Consider the following 22,647-nt stretch of genomic DNA (forward strand, 5'->3'; position numbering starts at 1 on the left):
AGGCAAGAATTTGAAGAGAGATCCACGCCACAGCTTTCGTGGTTTCCTATCAATCTTAAAGTTGGAATCATATATCAAAGGCCTCATTTGATATGTAATACCATCCTTCGACTTTATATAATGAGCACCGCAGAAGTTAATGTAACAAAATCTTCTATGAAATTCAGCCTGATAAGAACATGTCGATGACGAAAGAAACCAATAGTACATTTACCTTTCACTCCACATTGTTGTGGAAGAATGGTACATAATTCTTCTAGATCTGGCCAACCATGAGCAAATTTACGAACGACAGCATATTGTAGATTCTCCATAATCTCTATTCGTTTAACTTCTGCTGCTGTCCACTTAACGTAAGTAATCTTCTTGATGGGAATTGGATCACATATTTGCGCCTGCATGTCGCCATTGTTGCATGCTAGGGTTTGAGCATAGTTAACAGTTTGCATGGGAAGAGTTGAGAAGGTTTGTGGGAATGCGGGTGTAGACAGTTGTGGTAGGGGTGGATATTGAGTGGTAGAAGTGAGTGGGATGGTCTGACCAGCCGCCGGTGGCTGGCCAGTGGCCGCGCCGGCCATTTTAGGTTAATGGTGGGCTAGGGTTTGCATGAAATATTAGGAGAGAGAAGAGAGCAGATATAGTCAATTAAATGGTGTCCCTAGTACCGGAGTATACAAAAAAGGGGAGGATCTTTTTACAAAATCAGATAACAACAACAACAACATACGCAGTTGAATCCCACAGTGTGGGGTCTGGGGAGGGTTAAATGTACGCAGACCTTACCCCCCGTAGTGAGGTCGTTTCCGAAAGACCTTACTAAAAGAAAACAAGAAAACAAGGGAGAAAAGTCGTATACCGAGAGGCAAATCAAAGCAATGTGAAAATGAGAAAAAACAAGGGCAAAGAAGTCATGATAAAACAGCATGGGGAGACAAGACCCAACACATAAAAGCAGGAAACATAGGGTAATAAAAGGTAGAGCAAAGCTACGCCTACTAGTGCGACAGAAAAGCGAGACTACCTACTAGCCTTCTACCCTAATCTGAGCCCTCCACAACCTCCTATCTAAGGTCATGTCCCTTGCATCCAGCCAAGTCCCGCCTAATCACCTCTCCCCAATATTTCTTCGGGCCTCTCTCTACCTCTCCTAAAACCGTCCAAAGCCAACCTCTCACACCTCTCGCACCGGGGGCATCTATGCCTCTCCTCTTCACATGCCCAAACCATCTCAACCTCGCTTCCCGCATCTTGTCCCCTCCACCGACGCCACTCCCACCTTGTCCCCGATGTCCTCATTCCCCGATCCTATCTCTCCTAAATAAGTGCGTCCACACATCCACCGCAAAGATTCTCATTTCCGCGACTTTCATCTTCTCGCCGCGAGAGTTCGATCGGCCAACACTCGCCCCGTACAACAGTAGCTCGGTCTAACCACCACTTTGTAGAACTTGCCCAAGTTTTCGGTGGCACTTTCGTCACACAAAGACTCCCAGCCGAGCCCATTTCAACCATCCCGCACCAATACGACGTGTGACATCATCGTCAATATCCCCATTTTCTTGTAAAATAGACCAAGATACTTCGAAACTTTCTTTCTTTTGAATGACACCGGGTACCAAGCTTCACTTCCACATCGACCTCCCGAGGTACACCACCGAACACACACTCCAAGTACTGCATTTGGTCCTACTCAACTTGAATCCTTTAGACTCTAACGTTTGTCTCCAATCCTCTAGCTTAGAGTTGACTTCGCTGCGAGTCTCGTCTATCAAGACTATGTCATCCGCGAACAACATACACCATGGCACCTCACCTTGAATTTGTCGTGTTAATCCATCCATCACCAAGGCAAATAGAAATGGCCTAAAGGCTGATCCCTGATGCAAACCCATCAGAACTGGGAAGTGCTCCGAGTCTCTTCCTATAGTCCCCACTCTGGTCTTGGCTCCATGATACATGTCCTTGATCGCTCTAATGTACGCCACAGGTACACCTTTAGCCTCCATGCATCTCCACAGAACCTCTCTTGGCACTTTATCGTAAGCTTTCTCTAGGTCGATGAATACCATGTGCAAGTCCCTTTTCCGCTCCCTATACTGCTCCACCAATCTCCTAACAATATGAATGGCTTCAGTAGTAGAACGCCCCGGCATGAATCCGAACTGGTTCTCTGAAATAGACACGTCTCTCCTCACCCTCATCTCTACCACCCTTTCCCACACTTTCATAGTGTGGCTCAGCAGCTTGATACCTCTATAGTTGTTACAAAATCAGATCTGCAAAAAAAATTCAACATTAAAAAAAAAAAAAAAAATCAGATCTGCAAAAAAAAAAAAAAAAAAAAACCAATGTCTATCATTTTGGTTTACACCATAAGCCAAAAATCCTAAGCATTTATTCTTCAAAAATATGCATTGTTGTCTTGTCTTCACACAATCAGCTCCTTCATTCCAAAGGATCAACACTATACAGGCTAGGACATACAGGCTAGGATGGTTCTCCCTGTCTTAATTTTCTTTGCACGCCTATAGCCCACTGGCAGCTAAAGAGCTCCTTTGCTGTATGCAGCATCACCCATTGAGTCCCAAACAAGTTTAAAAGGAAGTTCCCAGATTTATCTAGCAATGGATAAATGGATGGCTGCTATTCTTTTCCTTTCCACCCATATATGTAGTTTGTGTCCTGGAGAAACTACTAGAGTTCATGCAAGAAAGACTTAGCTTGGCTTTCTTCTATTTTAGTTTTTCTTCTTCTTATAAATTATAATTGAGAAATTCCTGAGAGCCAGTGGCAGCTGCATGGTTCGAAACTCGAGGATAATGGCCTACCCTTCTTCACTTAAATATTAGGCTTTTGTTTGCGGCAAGGTTTTAACAGGCGACGTGCGCCAAAAATTTGGAGGAGATGGTAACTTTCAGCCCCAACTGAGGCTGTCCTGAGAACTCAACATTTGTCCATTATATGTGTCGCTGGACTTTACCTTTTCTCACTGCCTTTTTCTTCTTCATTCCTTTTTGAGTTTCCAACTAGGCTATAATAGAATGGATGGTACTGGTTTCAGGAAATGACAAGTTCCAAGAATGCAGTATTCTTTTAAATTTGGTCCTTTCTTTAATTATAATCTCTAGACTTATGTTTTCACTATCTACAGCTAAAATTAGAAAAGGGCACTATTATAAAATAAAATTACAGAAAGGATATAGAGAAGAAAAAATGAAACTTGATTTGATCATCGCTTATTTTCCCTTCCATAAGTGCTGTTGACTGATCTCTCCTTCTATATTGCTGAATTTAAAGCCATGTGTCCTCTGTAAGCCACCATTTCTTTTCATTCAAACACCTTAATCTTCTCTCTTTTTTGATAGTATCTTTTATCCTCTCTCTTAATTGTTGTGGTTTACATGAGAGGTTTTTTTTTTTTTTTTTTAATTTTTTTTTTAGGTAGATTTACATAATCCTTAAAGGTTCCTAGGAGCCTGTTGAGGAAGTAATTAGTAAACATAATAGCCATTTTTCAGTTAAAGCCACTATTGAGGAAATAGAATAACCATTTCTTGGTTTAGGTACAGAGGAGGTCCTATATTGCCACGGAAGGTGATCAACTCTGGTCTCTCTCAGACTGAGTTGGCTGTAGAAGTTTATCCTCTGCGCCTTCAGTTACATCTGATGCCAAAAGATGAACGTTCTACCATAAGAATAAGTAAAAAGGTAAGGTCATTAGACTTTTTTATTTTAAACACAACCCAATTTTTGATAAAGCATAAAAACACAACCGCCGTACTCTTATTTCTCTTTAGTTTTTTTCACTGTCTCATTGAAAGAGGGGAAGAAAAGGTCTGCTTTTCCATCCCCTCTCTCAATGAGACAGTGGAAAAACAATGAAAGAGAAATAACCTTACAGGAAATTATCCTTATTTGATCATGAAGCCCATAACGTTGTGATGTTGTTTTGTTTGAGCAGGAAACAATTAGACAACTTCATAAGAAAGCTTGTGAGATTTTCTCTCTCAATCCAGAACTAGTAAGAGGATCCGTTTGTATACTTTTTCGAGTCTTCAGTTGGTTCTTGTAAGATTAATCTTGTTCACTTTAGTAATTTTAACCCTTTCTATTCTTTTCAGGTATGCATTTGGGATTACTTTAGCCATCAAAAGCATGCTTTGATGAATGATATGGAAAAGACGCTCGATGATGCAAATATACAAATGGATCAGGATGTATGTTTCTGTATGCTGCAATTAATTATTTTAAGACTATTATCTCTGCCACAGAGAACCCTGTTAAGGATCTAGACAATCTGGTGTAACTTCAATGCAATTTGGTTTTATCCATCAGTAAAGCTATATATACATTTATTGGTTCAGTTTTGCTTGAATTCAAATATTTCTCTAGCATTTGGTTCCATCTGGAAAAGGTTGGAAATAACTGCTTTTTGTTATCCTTTCTATTACTTCTTCTTGGAGATGTGGAATGGACTCTCCACAAACTTTACATGCATTGCTGTGCTTGAATCTATTCATGGTAGTTTTCTTTTGTGATAAATTCAAAGATATTTTATGACAGTCATGTAAAGTTCAAATTTCTTGTGTTTCCCTTGATTACCTATCAAATCAAATTTAATAAAGGGAGAAAGAAACAGAGCTAATGAATGAGTGGGTGTGTGTCCTCTCCATCGTAAGACTTTGTGAGACTAGTTGGAAGATAGTTAGGGATTGGTCCGCCATTGGGTCTTTTTTGAACCAGAGTTATTGCCTTTCACTTTCTTTTGGTTTCCTAGTGTCTGGCCTCTAAATTAATGGAGCCTGGAATGAAGTGGGTGCAAACATTGGACATCAAGGTTCAAATCCCAGTAAACAAAAAACGCTATGTGATTTCTTCCCATCTACCTAAGCCTTGGTGGGCAGAGTTACTCGGAACTACTGGTGGGAGGTAATCATGTACATGGTGGAATGGTCGAGGTGTGCTCAAGTTGGTCCGATCACACCATTACTAGCCCCAAAATAAGTAATGGACCCCAGAAAATATGGACCTATCCATTATTTTTTGATTAAAGTTCTGCCATGCATTTCCAGCATGACTGAATAAACATTTATAGGTCCATATACATCTGAATCTAACTGTTATAGTTTATAGCAGAAAGCCTGAAGAGCGTAATGATTAGTTTAGTGCAATTTTTGGTACACAAAATTCAAATTACAGGCATTTTCTTTTTCTTTTTCCTTTATTTGAGTTCATGGTGTCAGTGAATGGGTCAGTCTTGTGTAAACATGAATGATAAGATCATGGAATCAAAAGATCATTAAGGTCAGAGTACTGGTTGACAATGGATTAGAATCTTAAATGGGTTGCCAACAACCTCGTTAAACAATAATAAGAAAAATACTGCCACCTAAGTGATTATTGCTTCTATTTCTTGTGGATATGTTATTTCACTTTGCTGTTTCCAAACTTTTACCAGCATTGTAAGACTTCTCCCCCTGTTTTGCAATGTGATTACATTGAAGCAGATTTTGGTTGAGGTTGCTAATGGTAACTCAACTGGTGGTGTGAATTCTTGTCACGATAATGGAACGATGGATAATGGAACTGTGGCTCTAGTGAAACCATCTCATTCAAACTTCTCAAACGCCGAAGGGTTGTCTCTGAGCAAGGCTTCAACTAGAAATGGCACTTCAGAGTTGTCGCAGTCGCAACAACTTGCGTCTTCAGGAACAGACAAGACCTACGGGAGCAGTGGTGTTAGTACGAGGGGATCTGCTTGTGGTCTTACAGGGTTGTTGAACCTTGGGAATACTTGCTTCATGAATAGTGCCATACAATGTCTTGTTCATACTCCAGAATTTGCTCGGTACTTTCGAGAAGATTACTATCAGGAGATAAACCGGCAGAACCCTCTGGGGATGGTTGTAAGTTTCAAACAAACCTATTTAAAAGTAGTTTCTCAAATTTGATCTTGGACAGGTGAAAGGTTTACTAAGAACAGTACCGTTTGCTTAGTCACAAAATTGCTGTAGGCTAAACAATATTAGCGAGTGTATAGATATTGTCCCTAGAGGTGGCTGGGATACTGAAAAAACTGTCCTCTAAATGAAAAGGGAGGAATAGTATCCTTTCTGATTATTAATTTAGTCGGAAAATCTATTGACATTTTTACTTTTAATCTAAATGCGCAGGGTGAGCTGGCTTTAGCATTTGGTGATTTACTCCGAAAACTGTGGGCACCAGGGAGAACTCCAGTTGCCCCTCGTCCTTTTAAGGCAAAGCTTGCTCGCTTTGCCCCGCAATTTAGTGGATACAACCAGCATGACTCTCAGGTGGAGTAATTAATCAGATATTATCACCACTTTGACCTTCTATGAATAGGTTTTCCTTTACACTCAAAATTCTTCTCTTCAGGAACTCCTTGCATTTTTGTTGGATGGACTTCATGAAGACTTAAATCGTGTTAAACACAAGCCTTACATAAAATCGAAAGATGCAGATGGCCGACCTGACGAAGAAGTTGCTGACGAGTATTGGGCAAATCACATTGCCCGAAATGATTCCATAATTGTGGATGTATGCCAAGTGAGTAACATATTGTGAGAAAATGTTAATACGTGACTAATTATGGGGGCATACACTTTGCTGCGGGGCTAGCCATTTCAAATGTCTAGTTGGATGAGTCAGAAATTTGATTATCTAGAAGATTGCTTCTGACTGTGAAAACTTGTTGGCCATTGGCTCCTATCAAGTTCTTGCTAACGAATTATTTGATCTTAAATTTGCTATATATTTCTGCTTCCGTGAAGTTCACTTTCCTTTTTAATGCTAAATGCAGACCTAAGCTTCACATTTTTCCTATAGTACTATACTTTTCTTACAGTCCAGGTTTTCTTTGTTAAAAAATATCAAGGCTATTTTCAGGCCTCAAGCAACCATTTTCAATTTGATTTAGCCTTCAAGAACAAATATCCACCCCTGGCCCCCTTCAGAGTCTGACATGTAAAAACTGTTTAGTTGCTTCAGTAGTACTATTAATTACTTATGTAAACCAAAAAGGGAATAAAGAAAATAAACAAAAACAAACTAATAAGAATGTTATTTTCTTTACCCTTCCGTGGCTATGGAATTTATCTGTCCTTCCGTTTTACAGGGCCAATACAAGTCAACTCTAGTGTGTCCTGTGTGTAATAAAGTCTCTGTAACATTTGATCCATTCATGTATCTTTCCTTGCCGCTTCAATCTGCCACAACCCGTAGTATGACGGTAACAATTTTCACTTGTGATGGAAGTGCACTGCCAGCTGCTTGCGCCGTTACAGTACCGAAGCAGGGACGTTGCAGGGACTTGATTCAGGCACTTGGTAATTCTTGTTCCTTGAAGCACAATGAGAAACTTTTGCTTGCTGAGGTTAGTCTTCTGATTACTCAAGCTACCATTTAAGCACGATATACTTGATCTCTAATTGGGATTCACTTGTTTCTTGTGCTGCTCGTAGATACGCGGCCACTTGATTCATCGTTTTCTGGAAGATCCTCTAATATCTCTGTCTTCTATAAAAGATGATGATCACCTTGCTGCCTACAAGATTCCCAAAGTAACAAAGAACTCGAAATTTCTTCAATTGATCCACCGTCGGGAAGAACGGTATGCATAATTTATACCTTGCTTGCACCACTATGAACTTCTTATTTTCTTCAGTATCTCTTCCCAATTCTGCAAGGCACCTGTTGATATTTCCTTGGTATTCAAAATGCTATTTTAGTAAGAGCATATATGAAATCTTCTCTGGTCTAACTAATGCTGCCTCTTTCTTTGTAGGGAAATTGGTATCTCTCAAAGTAATGTTGGGTGGAAGCCTTATGGAACACCTCTTGTTTCACCAATCTCTTGTGATGATGTCATCACCAGGGGTGATATACAGTTAATAGTCCACAGAATGCTCTCGCCTATGCTAAGAACAGGAAATCCAGGATTTTACTGTGTTTCTCGCTCTAAGACATCAGCAGCAGCAGCAAACGCATCACGTCTTGCCGCTTCTAGTGAAGCCTGTATAGACTCTAGTCTAGCAAATGATGATCCGAGACAGAAGGATGTGTCTAGCTCAAAATTGGTGAACTTGGAGAAACTACCTCTGCAGTTGGTTGATGAGAATAATGCATGCATTGACCTAACTGTAGGGGAAGATAAATCTGTCAAATTGTCCTCATCGTCAATGTCAATACTTGTATTTGCTGATTGGTCTCAGAAGCTTTTGGAAAATTATGATACTCGTTACATAGAGAATTTGCCGGAAGTCACAAAGTATGGGCCGGCTACAAAGAAAGCCCGTACTGAACCTCTTTCATTGTACAGTTGCTTGGAAGCTTTTTTACGTGAAGAGCCATTGGTCCCTGAAGATATGTGGTTAGTTTCTTCCTGTTCTCGTTGCTTATATTGCCAGAATGTTCATGAAAAAAGACAACTATTTGCTCATTATATGCCTGATGTTTGCTCTACCATCTCTCATGAAGGCTTGTAAGTTTTTCCTTTTTAAGTGATTGATTATATCAATCTTTGCGCCTATATGTTAAGGTATTGTCCTACATGCAAAGAGCGAAGACAAGCAAGTAAGAAGTTGGATCTTTGGAGGCTTCCTGAAGTGCTTGTTATCCACCTCAAGAGGTTTTCCTACAGCCGGTCCATGAAGCATAAGCTGGAAACTTTTGTGAATTTTCCTATTCATGATTTTGACTTGACAAAATATGTGGCCAACAAGAACAACTCCCGACGTCAGCTCTATGAATTATATGCACTGACAAATCACTATGGTGGGATGGGAAGTGGGCACTACACAGCACATATCAAGGTGTGTAATTGTGATATGCAAGTAGTTTGTCTCTAATCCTGCCTTTAGTTCGTTGAAGTCTTAGGTGGCGCTCTCTTATTGCATGGCATAGATTTTACTCTAAAATTAGAATGATATGGAGCAATTAAGTCGTCTAAGTTGTCATCGTGGATGCAATCCCATTCAATGTTTAAATTGGTTAAATTTTCTTGTTGGAGGCTATGTTTCATCGTTCAATTTCTTTAAAAAGAAAAAGAACTTTCATTGTTCAATTATTACAAATCCTTCCAGCTGCATTAAGAGGCCTCCTGGTACTGCATCTCAAGTGTGGTTTGCTCTTGTGTTGAAATATCTATTAGACCAATATTATCTCTCAAGATGAAAATTTTCCAATATATCTTCAGCGTTCTACATTCTAATGTGCTGGTCCTTCCATCAATGCAGCTTCTTGATGAAAATAGATGGTACAACTTTGATGATAGCCACATATCACCGATTAATGAAGAAGATGTGAAGTCTGCTGCTGCTTATGTGCTTTTCTATCGGAGGGTAAAAACAGATCATCATCATTCTGTAAGTAATGGAACACTGTCTTCAGCAGGTCAACACAGCATTTCCTCGCGGAAGTAGCCTCTTCACCAATGTAATCAGCTCTCTTGTACATGAAATCAATGTATTAATTTAGTGAAATACTAGGAAGGAATATAGGCAGTTTAGGTTCTCTGGTTTCCTAATGGCTTCACAAAGTAAATTATGGGTGCAAGTGATGATCAGCCAAGAATACCCTTTTACCAACCCTAAGAGGGGAGGAAGAAAAAATATTAAAGAAACAATGTGAGCAGAGAAATGAAGGGAGAGCTGAAACCAGTTCTACAAATGGCTCTTCCCTACCCTTTTCCCCTCTTTCCTTTTGATTAGTTCTGGGTTATTCTCAAGGATGGTCTATTCAACTTTCACTTTTATTGCGATAGTCACTCAACTTTACCTGAGTATCAGGAAGTTACTAGATTATTTTTTTGCGACTAAAAAATTTCTAAACTTTGACTAAGGTATTGCAGAACTATGTGGAGGAAACAAAATAGATATTTTCAATGATATTTAGGCAATGTTAAGTGACTCATTTATTACAAAAAAAAGTAGTTTAGTGAATTTTGGGATTCTTAGATAAAGTTGATTGACTCTTTCTTTACAAAAAATAGTTTAATGACTTTGGATACTAAAGTAAAAGTTGAGTGAATCATATGTGAAATTACTCCTTTTAATTCATATAGCTGCAATCATTTTTCCTTTTTGACGTAGAGTTTGTACAATCTTTTACCGTAGTTTTTAATCGCATGAAAGTGTCTACAATCTGTTTAAATTCTACTTTTTCAAAATTTTATAACTACATATTTTGGAAGCAATCAAATTCAAACACAAGCCTTAATAAACAAAACATTTCTAAATACGATTGCACACAAGTACTTCCAGAAAATCACATCTAAAACCAACTTTCGAAAATGAAATTTGAATTTCCAGCTGGTTCTATGTTAGGAGCGATTTTTGGGTGCTCAAGTCTCTTTGGTTTTGTATTTTTGATCTTACAAATAAGATGGTCCCTAATTTCGGAAATTGGCAAAGTCAAAAACAAATTTTTACCGTCCAAGAAAAGAAGTCGTATGGTGAAAGTTAAATTAGGAAGGTTAGTTGCGGAATGAATATAAATACTGCTGTAAGTTTAACGTAAATTTGAGGCTAGCTAAAGAGCGTAGGATATCCAATTAACCTACTCTGATAAGGTTGTTGGACAGTAGTGGTCAAAACAAATTCAGGCCAAGCTGCCCCAGTTTTTCCTTTTATTTCTTTGCTTTTTTCTTTTTTGGAGAAAGCATAACTGAGAAACTTTCACCCAAAAAGGGACTATTGCATGAGCATTAAATATTTTTCAACACTAGCATTACTAATTACCGTTTACATTTTTGTTTCTTCAAATCAGGATCTGATATATTTTTTAATTGCAAAGACCGCAGAGTGGGTATTTGTTTGTTTTTCCCAAGATAAAGATCATAGGAGAATTTTTGTAATTTTTAGTCCTCTTTAATCTTCTCTCCTATTAACATGCTTTGGATATCTGAGGTTGTCTTTAACTAATTACAGAAAAGTGTTACATGACGTATTTATTGACTAATAGCGCGTGAAAGGATGTTGAACAACCTGTTAGAGTTAGTCAATTGCCCTAAAGATTTTATTCAAGCAAAGAACTTAGGTGGTAGGCCATGGAATATAGATGCCAGCCAAATACAGTAAAGCAAAAATTCACAATCTTATATCAATAGTTACATCTTTTTCTTAAAAATAAACCGCCAAAGTTATAAATGTTTAGTTCTTCTAAAAATAGGCTTTTTATTTTAAAAAGATCTTTTATTAAAAGCGATTTGTGTTTGACTAATTAATTTAAAAAGATTTTGAAAGAAGAATTAGTGTTTCGCAAGATTTAAAAAGTGTTTATATGTATTTTTTTCAAAAAGTCTTTTGGGCAAAAACTATTTTTTTTAGCTTTTAAAAAACTGTTTCTGCTACTCCCCAAAAATACTTATTTTTTCCCCAAAACTTGGTCAAACACCTCACTTTTTTAAAAATAAACACTTATTGAAAAAATAAATACTTTTGGGGGAAAAATAAGCTTGGCCAAACAGGGTATTAGTCCTCATACAATTGGTGCCATGTTGTTACCAACAAAGGAATAATTGCACCTTTGATCCCTCCATTATTAGCACATTTTAAATTTGATCCTCGTAATCTCCAGTTAAACACATTAATCTCCAACTGATTGATATATCAACTTTTAACCCTTCTACTTGTGAATCTTCACATATTCTATGAGTTACTAAGTGCTACGCCATTTAGTTATTGATGTCTTATGTTAAATTCGTAAAATTACTCTATATTTGAATGTAATATAGGTTTATAAATAGTCTAAATATTAGATATTTGGTATATAAAGGAAGAAAAGACATATTTCAATTAATTAAATATTAAATGTATTTAGCCTATTATTACAAGAAGAAAAAAAATTAAAACATCTCAATAATTGAGGAACCAAAAGTGCAATTATGACCAAATAAATTCAACATGTTAATAAGTTCCCCAATATTATACTCCATAGTCCAGTACCCGCACCCTATAAACAAATCACTAGGGTCAACTACTTCATCCCCTCTCTCCTTTCACTAAAAATCATTACTCCCCTGTTTCATTCATAGTATTTTCACAAAAGAAAACAGAGAGAGAGATGAAGACATGTTCCAACCTTTTTGCTTTTTCCTTCATCTTCCTCCAAATATTCAGTTCCCAAATAAATAGTCAAGGCACAGATTCATGTACCTCCAGTCTTAACCTCAAAAACAAACCTCTCTTTGATACCACTTCTTTTCTCTGTGTTTCAGTATGGGATGCACAAGGCTATATCCTCAGAGTAAGTAAACTAAAACCCCCCTTTACTAAATATTTTGAAGGTAACAAAATTCTGCTAATAAATATTCGCAATTTTGCCCGGTGTTTATTGGAAACAACCTCTCTATCTCTCTGGGTAGAGATAAGGTCTGCGTACAGTATACCCTCCCAGACCCCACTTTATGATATTTCACTGGTTGTGTTGTTGTAAAAATTCGCAGTTTTGTAACTTGGCAGCTTACCCTTTTTGACTCGAATCCACAACCTTATGATTGGAGGTGGAGAGTGCTTACCCTTTTATCAATTCTGCTAATAAAATTTGTTGGTGCAGTATATGCAGACGGATACAAAAGTGTGGAGTTTCGTTCTGTCAGCGCCGAATTCGAATTCATTCATAGGTATGGGATTTTCAAGAGATGGGAAAATGGTGGGGTCAAGTGCAATAGTGGGGTGGGTAAGCAACGATGGGTCTGCCACAATGAAGAGGTATTTTCTTGGAGGACAATCGCCATCAGAAGTTATGCCAGATCAGGGGAATCTTGAACTAGTGAATATGACATCATCAGTTGTAGCTGAGAATTCAAGGATTTATATGGCTTTTCAATTGAACACTGAAATGCCCAGTAATAGGTTAATTTACTCTCTTGGCCCTACCGGAAGGCTACCTTCTTCGGTCAACTATCAGTTGTCTGAACATCGACAACATACCTCCACCTTCTTGGATTATAATTCAGGTCGGTCTTTATTTTTTCAATTTTGCTTCAGATTTTGATTAATTCTTTGTTTCAGAATTCGAGAGTAGTTAAGTACATGTTCTCAATTTTGAAACTTGTCCCCTTCTTTTTTTAATACTCCCTATGTTTCAATTTGTTTGAATCCATTTGATTGGGCACGACATTTAAGAAAGAGGGAAGACTTTTGAAACTTGTGGTTCAAAATAAGCCTTGAAAATTTTTATGGCTGTAAATCATTCATAAAATGAATTTATTTTCAAATTAGGAAAGAGGTCATTCATTTTGGCACGAATTAAAAAAGAAATAGGTTCAAACAAATTGAAACAGAAAGAGTATATTTTTTTTCTCAAGATAACTTCTTTGACACAAACTTTCATAAGGAAAAAAAATAATAATTTCGTGAATGGTAATTCAATTTTAATTTTATTGTACCAAAGTTCTTAAATTATTTTTTATATTGGGAAAATACGCTAACTTTACCTACGTATCACAAAAGATTCTACAAACTCCTATTTTTTTTAAAACAAAATAGTTACTATTTAACTTTGCATAAATATAGTTATCAAGAGGAAACAAAAGATATGGAAATAGTGGACATAATTTTATTTTTATTTTTTATACTTAGGCAATATTGAATGAGTTACTCCTTTGCTATCAAAATATCCAATATTTCGAAAAACATTCACTTATTTTGATTCATCACAATTCTAATACCAATTCTAGTACAAATATTATTAAACAGTGATTGTAAATAGTGTTAATATTCTTTTATTTTCATTTTCAATTTGAATGGTAAATATTCTTTTTCATTTCTTTTTTGGCATTTGAAATCCTTTTTATTACAAGTCTATATTTTTTTTACAAAAATTTATTAGTGACTGATGCTATAAATTAAAGTTTGAGAAAAATTACGATGATATTAAAGAGTAAGGGGAAGAAGATCTAAAAATAAAGATCTTTTTCCTAAAATTACCCTTTTCTTTACTGAATATCATACTTCGTCTCAATGAATATTCACTTTAAGGAGTCCTATTAAAACCAAGAAATATAGGCCTGCCTGCCATCCACACCAGAATAAATAGAGTTTTCCAAAAAAACCCTGCTATTGGAGGAAGACCTCCTAGGGGTAAGAGACATAGGGCTAAAGAGAGTCTTGATTGAACCTATATTTGCTCAATGGATACAATCCGCTCATGGTAAAACTTCATATGGGTTCGATGTACTTTTATCTTCAACGAGTGGCCCAGCATTCAATGCGGGTCGAAGCATCTGAGTTTTTTTAAAGCAATTGTTACCCTTCGTCACACGGGGCTTGCCTAGTGCGGGTTACCTCTCCTGTGTGGTTTGCAAGCTATTGCACAGGAGCTGGGTTTACCTTGTGCGCACCCGAAAGGTAGCGGCTGCGGGTTCCCATGTCATCAAAAAAAATAATAATAATAATAACTTGAGAAAAAGACACACATCCAATATGATGCAAAGTTTTCTGGGAATAGTATGCATGAACAAACACCTCTGGAAATATTAGTTTCTTTTTACTTCTCGAGATTAAATTAAAATTCTGAATAAGTATTCGTCTGCTGTTTGATTTGAGATTACAGATTATAGTAATTCTCATTTACTTCCTAGAATTTTGATAGTTAATTTGAAAATGAGTTAATTTTATCCAATTTAGTTTTTTTTTAAAATTGTTGAAAATTGAGCATCGGTAAAAAAATTGTCCTAGTAAATCAGGTGGAGGGGTTAAATAAATTCAAGACTAGCATTTCTAGGAAATCTCTCCTTTGTTATTTCTTAATTCTTACTAATACATTTTTTCCCTTGCTTCCGTAATGCCAAGTTTTTTTATAATAAGTTTGTGACAAATGTCAAAGAGAGAACCATAGCACTCAGTTGTATAATTGGTTAGTTTATCTTGTTATATTGCTTTCAATTTATATGATACTCTTTTTTTTTCAAGCAGTTTTTAAAAAAAGATATATTATTGTTTTTAGTTTACAAAAAGTCCACTGTCAAGGGTGTAACCAAGGGGGTGGGTAAGGGTTTACACAGCAAGTGATGAACGCGTGTTGTGTGTGTGTGTGTGTTTTTTTTCTTTTCTTCTAGAAGATGCCCTAGAGAGAGTAAGAGAGAAGGAAGCAGTTTATTAGTTTATCGGCAGTAACCAACTACTTTATCAACTACTCCTAACTACTATGTATAGAATACAATTATAATATTCAACATGCTTCCACTTGCAAATTTGTTGGTAGAGAAAATATTTTGATTATTGGAGACTTGGAACTCTGGAGTATTTTGATTAATAGACATTTACACTTATAAGTGTGGCCTCGCAGTAAATGAAATGGGTAAGAACTATGAAGATTAGGATTCAAATTTTAATAGAGACAAACTAGGTGATTGATTCTCATACCTATAGTTACTACTGATAAGAAAATGGACTTCGGATCTAATTCAACCTCAAAATCTAGCTGATAACGTGAGGATTGCCCAAAATCATATACGGAGACCAAATTCAACATTTAGCTATATTGGTGAGAGGTATTAAATATGTGATGTGTCTCAAGCTAACCTGACATCACCGTTAACTTCAAGAAGTGAGAATCTTTCAAACTTTCCTTTTAAAATGTTTTTTGGGGATACCAGTAGCATGTGAGAATAGCTGGGGAGGGAAATTCAAGTAGGAAATGGGAAACTTTTAGGGGTATTCAATCTTGCACTTAAAGTAATGTAGAGTAGATATACAATCATCAGACTACAACTCACATAGTCACATCCATCGAATTGCAACTGAATTTAGTTTCAGGGTCGGAATGAGTTGTACTCCTGTAGTCTTGTTTGTTTCAATGTTTTAATAGTCAACCTTTTAATCGTAGTTCCAAGTGGGAGAAGGCATACTTATTTAATACAGTACAATGGATCTGATTTACAACCAACCCTTGAATATCTTACTACCTTATATAAAAACCTGCAATGAACGTGCTTGTTATTCTAAGCTGTACCAATTTGGAGGACTTTTCCCAATTCAACTCCAACTTGAAATGTCGCTATTAAACTTATTTACATATTTTTGTAAGACAAAGCTGAGAAAAATTAAACTGTAAATTGAGGTCCTAATTTTAATTTTCTATGCTTGTGTTGTTGTCCAACAGGACAAAGTGAATCAAAGAGCCCTTATGCAAATCTGAGGAGAACTCATGGACTCCTAAACATGTTCGGTTGGGGTATTCTGATACCTATTGGGGCCATGGTAGCTAGATACTTGAGGCAATATGATCCAATATGGTTTTACTCTCACATCACCATTCAATCACTTGGCTTTCTCCTTGGATTTGCGGCTATTATCTGTGGTTTTGTTCTCGAAGATCGTCTTGGCGTTGATGTTGATAGACACAAAACCCTTGGCATCTTCATTCTCGTTCTTGGTTGCTTGCAGGTTGCTTCGTCTACTTCCTCGATTTTTATAAATGAAAATGATCAAATTTATCCCTCTTTTACTACTCAATGTTTTAAAATCATCATCCATTATATGTACTTTTTGCCTATCGATACTCTTGTCGTTAGCAAATAGCAAATCGCGTCTTATTTGCCTTTGATCCCTGCAATATGGACGGGGGAGCTTTCAACCCAGACAAAATCTTGACACGGGGGATTCAACGTGTCAAAATACCTCTAGAAAACTAGCCTATTTGTGTTGTGAAATCTTACATAGGTGATAGCGTTGTTACAACTTTTCTTGGTATTTATTTTGTTGTTTTTCACATTGTTAGGTTATTGCATTTTTGGCTCGACCAGGGAAGGAATCAAAAGTAAGAAAATATTGGAATTGGTACCATTACACACTGGGAAGGGTTTTGATACTTTTGGCAGCAGGGAATATTTTCTATGGAATCCATTTAGGAGATGCAGGCACTGCTTGGAATGTTGGTTTTGCTGTTACTCTAATTGTATTCTTCATCACTGCTGTCATTCTAGAAATAAGGATGTGGATGAAAAAATAGATATCTCTTCTATATTCGTGCTCAATTCATGTATTTATTTTATTATTATGAGGATTTTGCTTTGTATTCTTGTTCATATTTCTTCAACAAACAGATATTCTTTTACATATCAACCAAAAAGGTCTTTATACTATGTTAAATTAAAATTTTAAATGTAGCTAAACAACGGTAGATATCTTTTGTCGACAAAACTGAAATGATAGGTGGGGAATGATGATGATAATGTTGTTTTCTTATGTGCTCTTTTCAATTTACTGAGGACAATAAAAAGATCCAGAAACATTTGAAACAACGTAAGTTTTTATCTAGCACCAAATTCTTGGAAAAAAATAATCACCCTTCCATTATCAAAGTTCAAAGTCTATCTCAATATTAACTTTATCCAGCTCTAAGCGTTTGGCCATAATCTCAAACCCAAGATCATTTGCAGATATTGAGATAGTGGTTGCAAATTAATGTTTGTTTTACTATTTTATCCATTATTCCAACTTCAACTTGAAATAGAGAATACTAATTGCAAAATCTCCCATTCTTATACTACATTATTTAACAACTAGAATAGTCTTATACAAGCGCTCATAAGTATGCGTTTTTCGTACTCAGATTAATAGAACAAATGAGCTCCACTAGAGTTACCATTTCCTTGTCATGATTCAAAACATATTTGCCTTACTATGACTAAAGCTAGATACAAAATCGTTGCAGTAACTAGTCATATCAATAGTATGTACAATTCGTCACTAATAGTAGGATATTTTAATGCAATTTTAGACTTATTTCTCCTATTCTTATACTACTTTATTTAACAACTAGAGTAGTCTTACACAAGCGCTCATAAGTATGTGTTTTTTGTATTCAGATTAGTAGAACAAATGAGCTCCAATAGAGTTAACCATTTCCTCGTCATGATTCAAAACATATTTTCCTTACTATGACTAAAGCTAGATACAAAATCGTTGCAGTAACTAGTCCTATCAATAGTATGTACAATTCGTCACTGATAGTAGAATATTTTAATGCTCCAATTTTAGACTTATTTAGTATATATAAAAAATCTAAGTTTGTTACTATACTGTGGACAATGATATTTTATTAAATTTAAATCCACAAGATATTTGGATTAGCTTAAATTCAAGATATATTAGTCCAAATAAATATTATGGGCTAATATAATTGAATTAATTATTTAAGTCCAATAAACATGGATTTGATTAATGACCCAATATTGTTGGGCTAGTCCATTAACTTGAGCTATAAATAATGAGCCCACTTTGCTAAGCCCAAGATGTCATCTTCCTAGAGGCCCAAATTGGTGCCACGTCTCAGATGATGTGGCACGCCAAGTCAAATTAAAGAGCCAATAGGATCATGCCACATGTCAAAATGACACAGCATGCCTAGACAAATCAAAGGCCAATGAAAATGTGCCACGTGTTCAAGTGACATGTTCTGATCAATTAAATATTGTCATGTCAGCTTCAATTTGATTGGTCGAAAGGAGTTCGTCCTTATCCTAACTCCTCCATCCTACAACTATAAATAGGGGTCTCATAATTCAGAAAAGGGATCAAAAATTCTAACAAGAAGCTAGAGAAAGCTCGTGGATCAAACACTGCAAATTTCTCTACAAGCCAAAAGCGTTCAAGAACTCAAGTATTTCTCTAGAAGTTCTAGAGATCAAGACGAAGATTCAAGATCAAGCTTCAAGGCCTTGAATCCAAGCACAAGTTCAAGATCAAGACCACCAGATTCAAGATCAAGCTCAAAAGCCCTTGAATTCAAGTACAAGTCAAGATCAAATCCATCAAGTTCAAGATCAAGCTCAAAAGCCCTTGAATTTATTGTTGAAAAAATGAATCAGAGGAATTATAGAGATTGTAACACTCATATTTGAAATCAAATATAACAATTGTTGCGATATTTTCCTGTCTTGATTATTATTTTCTCGACGCAAACTTATTGTCTACAAATTTTGGCATGCCCAATGGGACAATCTCTACCTCTCATATCAACTTTTCGATTATCAAAGTTTAACAACATCAAAATGGCCTCAAAGAAGATCAGCTTAGAATCAACTTCCTCCAAGGTTGTTGACTCCAAGTTCTCTGCTGATGTGGAAAACATCCTCGAAATTACCTTTGGAAGCATGGGGCCAGTTACGAGGAGCAAAGCAAGCACACTGGGACAACGAGCACTCCAAGTGTTCCGCATCAACTCCTGTTTTCATATCTTCATCTTCAAAAGGAGCAAGATCCTTTACCGATGCATCGGAGGGAGGAAGCAGCATTGCTGAAAAGATTAAGAAGACTCTAGCTCTACTTGATCTCTCTGGATCCAAGAACTCTGCTATGAAGGAAGATGATGATACTTCAAGTGATGGATCCTCTCCACTCACGCCACATGAAATAGGCCAGTCAAAGATCAACTTATGCGATAATCCATTCTATTCTCCAACATCCCCAACAATCATGCAAACGGTGGTAACTAATGCTTCATCCATAAAGGAGACACTAGCAAACTTGACAAAGGTAATTGACGCCTTGGCCAAGCATGTGCAAAATCAAGATGCTCGAATTGAAATGTTGATGGACAAGATGTATGGATTAATGGAAGGAGAATCCAACCATGCACCTAGGAAGGGTCCAGAAGCATAAGAGATTGAACCTCGCGCAAACCAAGCACTGCCTACCAAGGAAATTCCGCTTTTTTAAAGGATAATTCCACTTGATCGACTCAAGGAGTCCATCAAAGGGACTATCAAGGATAAGTACAAAGGTTCTACCAAGTCTACTTTTACTTACGCAAAGTCGTACACTACAAGAATTGATAGCTTTAAGATGCCTACTGGTTACCAACCGCCCAAATTTCAGCAGTTTGAGGGCAAGGGAAATTCGAAGCAACATGTTGCACATTTTGTTGAAACATGTAACAACGCTGGGACTTAAGGAGACTATCTTGTCAAGCAGTTAGTCCGCTTCCTCAAAGGGAAACCCTTTAACTGGTACACTGATCTTGAGACTAATTCTATTGATAGTTGGGAGCAGCTAGAGCAGGAGTTCCTCAATCGCTTTTATAGCACTAGGAGAAATGTAAGTCTAAACTGCAAAGATAGGCTCAGTGAAGCTTCTACAATAGAGATGTGTATCCAAGGAATGCACTGGGCTTCACTACAAAGGAATTAAGCCAAAGTCCTTTGAAGAACTAGCTACTCGTGTTCATGACATGGAGTTCAGCATGTCTTCCACTGGAAATGAAGTAATGCTTGTCTACGACCCTCGCAAAGGAAAGGACAAGCAGGAACCCAAGAGATGGAGAAAGTTCGTTCCTAAGAATGACAACAAAGAATCCATGAACATCAATGTCTCGCCTATAAAGTTTACTACGAAGGTGAGCAAGAAGCAGAGTATGAAAGAAACTTCCTTTCAAGACAACGCAACCCTAAAGTCAACCTTGAAGGAGATACAAGAGAAAGGATACCCCTTCCTAGATTCTAATGTCCCTGGAATTTTTGATGAACTACTTGAGCTGAAACTCATTGAGTGAGATGAAGCGGCCCAATGAAGCTGGAAGAACAAATGACCTGAACTATTGCAAGTATCATTGGCTTTTGGTTCACCCTCTTGAAAAGTGCTTTGTCTTCAAAGACAAAGTTATGCAGTTAGCTAATGAAAACAAAATTCTGCTTGACGATGAGAAGGCAAGTTCGAATCAAGTCTCTATCACCTCGGTTCTCTCGATCTGGTCCAGATATGCAGCTTTGAAGAACATGAGGAAGGACCATTGGAGGAAGATAAAACCCAAGTTGATGAAGCCGATGATGAAGGTTAGATTCTGGTGACTAGGCGGAGACGCTGTAAAACAAGTCCACCAAAAGAATCATCTAAACAACCAACTAGGAAGATGATAGTTAGAAGACTAAGGAAGAAAAAATCAGTTGAGCTTTTGAAGAGAGAAAAAGTGGAGGTGAACTACCACCAGAAACCACGACGTCCCGTGACTTTGAAGGAATTCCTACCAAGTTGGTTCTGCACTAAGACTACTCTAGGAAACATTGAGGTGTCATGCTTCAATACCGATAGAGAAGAAGTAAAGAATGAAAGCCTATCAACGCTGTCTCCATCATCATATGAAAAACCTATTGAATCTTCTTTCCAAGACGTACACGCATGTGATACAAAACTCACATTCACGGATGACGATCTTCTACTTGGTGAAACGCTACACAACCGTCCTTTGTATATGGTAGGTCATGCGCTCGAACATAGGATAAACACAATATTAATAGATGATGGATCTCGAGTTAACACTCTTCCTATTCGCACAATGAAGGAACTTGGCATCACAATTGAAGAACTTTCTGAAAGCCGCTTGATGATACAAGGATTCAATCAAGGAGGGCAAAGGGTCATAACTGCTATCAAATTAGATATCACCATTGAAGATTCGCAATCAAGTGCATGGATGCATGTCATCGACACAAAGACTTCATACAATATGTTGCTTGGAAGGCCGTAGATACACGAGAACAAAGTTGTCCCCTCATCCTATTATCAATGTTTAAAGTATCTCGAAGGCCGTGTCAAAAAGAAGATAGTTGTTGATGATGAGCCATTTACTGAGGTTGAGTCACACTTCGTCGATGTAAAGTCTTACTTGAAGAACTACATTGTGAAGGAAGTAAAAGTCGATGACATCGCAACAACCAAGAGTGATAAGATCGCAACTAAAAGAGCTAAGGAGACTGTTGGAAAAGCCAAAACTAGTAAAGAGGAGTCGCACTGTCACGGCCCCAACCAGAGGGCCGTGACAGGCACCCGAACCTAAATTACTAAGCACCAACATACCTATCTACATAACCATACTATCTTGTGTGAATGGGCCGAAAGGGACATCATACGACAATCTAAATATAACATAAAGAGCACTTGACAGAGGATGACCCATAATGACATACAACTACTATACATGAGATATACGGGCTTACAAGGCCGATAGAAACATTTGTACATAAAACTATAGGCCGATAAGGCCGTACAAAACATCTATATGCATAACATTTGTCTACAAGACTCTAAGGAGTATAAGGTCGGGACAAGACCCCGCCATACCCATAAACATGTGTACAGACTCATACTGACCTAAATCGGTACCTCCGGAGCAAGTGGAGTGCAACAACACTTTCTGCTGAGTTGGTAGCCTACTGGAAGGACCGTCAACCTGTCTATCAGGACCTGCGAGCATGAAACAGAGTGTCCCCAGGCAAAGAGACGTCAGCACGAATAAAGTACCGAGTATGTAAGGCAGATAACAACATAAGAAAAGACATCAATGTAATAAGATGGGTAAGGAAGCTCAACCTTGGCTCTGTATTGCCACTGAGGGTCATGATATGCATGAACACAGTATATACGCGCATATAGCGCCGTCAAGCCTCCGTGGGCATCATCATTATCATCATAATAATAATATCCACCTAATCAGGGGTGCGTCCATAGCGTCGTCGTACCATATATATGCGTATATAATGCCATTGGAGCCACACATGCGCATGTGCAAGAGCCATAAAGAAACATCATGAATTTATCGGAGTGACGTAAGGTCGTTATATCTCCGATTACATTATGGACATCATTACTATAATTTTTTGCCTTAATAGACTCAAGAATTATACAT

At 37.3% G+C, this 22,647-nt stretch overlaps 2 protein-coding genes across 2 annotated transcripts; both read left to right on the forward strand.

Moving 5' to 3' along the window:
* The first annotated feature begins 3,546 nt into the window (after nt 1–3,546).
* LOC132056766 (ubiquitin carboxyl-terminal hydrolase 5) lies at nt 3,547–9,799 on the forward strand. Its single transcript, XM_059449103.1, has 11 exons — nt 3,547–3,708; nt 3,962–4,021; nt 4,122–4,217; nt 5,508–5,906; nt 6,174–6,314; nt 6,397–6,567; nt 7,136–7,393; nt 7,482–7,630; nt 7,805–8,389; nt 8,558–8,831; nt 9,255–9,799. Exons 1-11 carry the CDS (start codon nt 3,667–3,669, stop codon nt 9,438–9,440), a joined length of 2,361 nt encoding a protein of 786 aa, XP_059305086.1. The 5' UTR covers nt 3,547–3,666; the 3' UTR covers nt 9,441–9,799.
* Nucleotides 9,800–11,948: 2,149 nt separating this feature from the next.
* Nucleotides 11,949–17,107, forward strand: LOC132056767 (cytochrome b561 and DOMON domain-containing protein At3g07570-like). The gene is made up of 4 exons (XM_059449104.1): nt 11,949–12,264; nt 12,574–12,976; nt 16,126–16,409; nt 16,744–17,107. Exons 1-4 carry the CDS (start codon nt 12,082–12,084, stop codon nt 16,972–16,974), a joined length of 1,101 nt encoding a protein of 366 aa, XP_059305087.1. The 5' UTR covers nt 11,949–12,081; the 3' UTR covers nt 16,975–17,107.
* The last annotated feature ends 5,540 nt before the right edge of the window (nt 17,108–22,647 follow it).

This window comes from Lycium ferocissimum, chromosome 5 (genome assembly GCF_029784015.1).
Source record: "Lycium ferocissimum isolate CSIRO_LF1 chromosome 5, AGI_CSIRO_Lferr_CH_V1, whole genome shotgun sequence".
NCBI classification, from domain to species: domain Eukaryota; kingdom Viridiplantae; phylum Streptophyta; class Magnoliopsida; order Solanales; family Solanaceae; genus Lycium; species Lycium ferocissimum.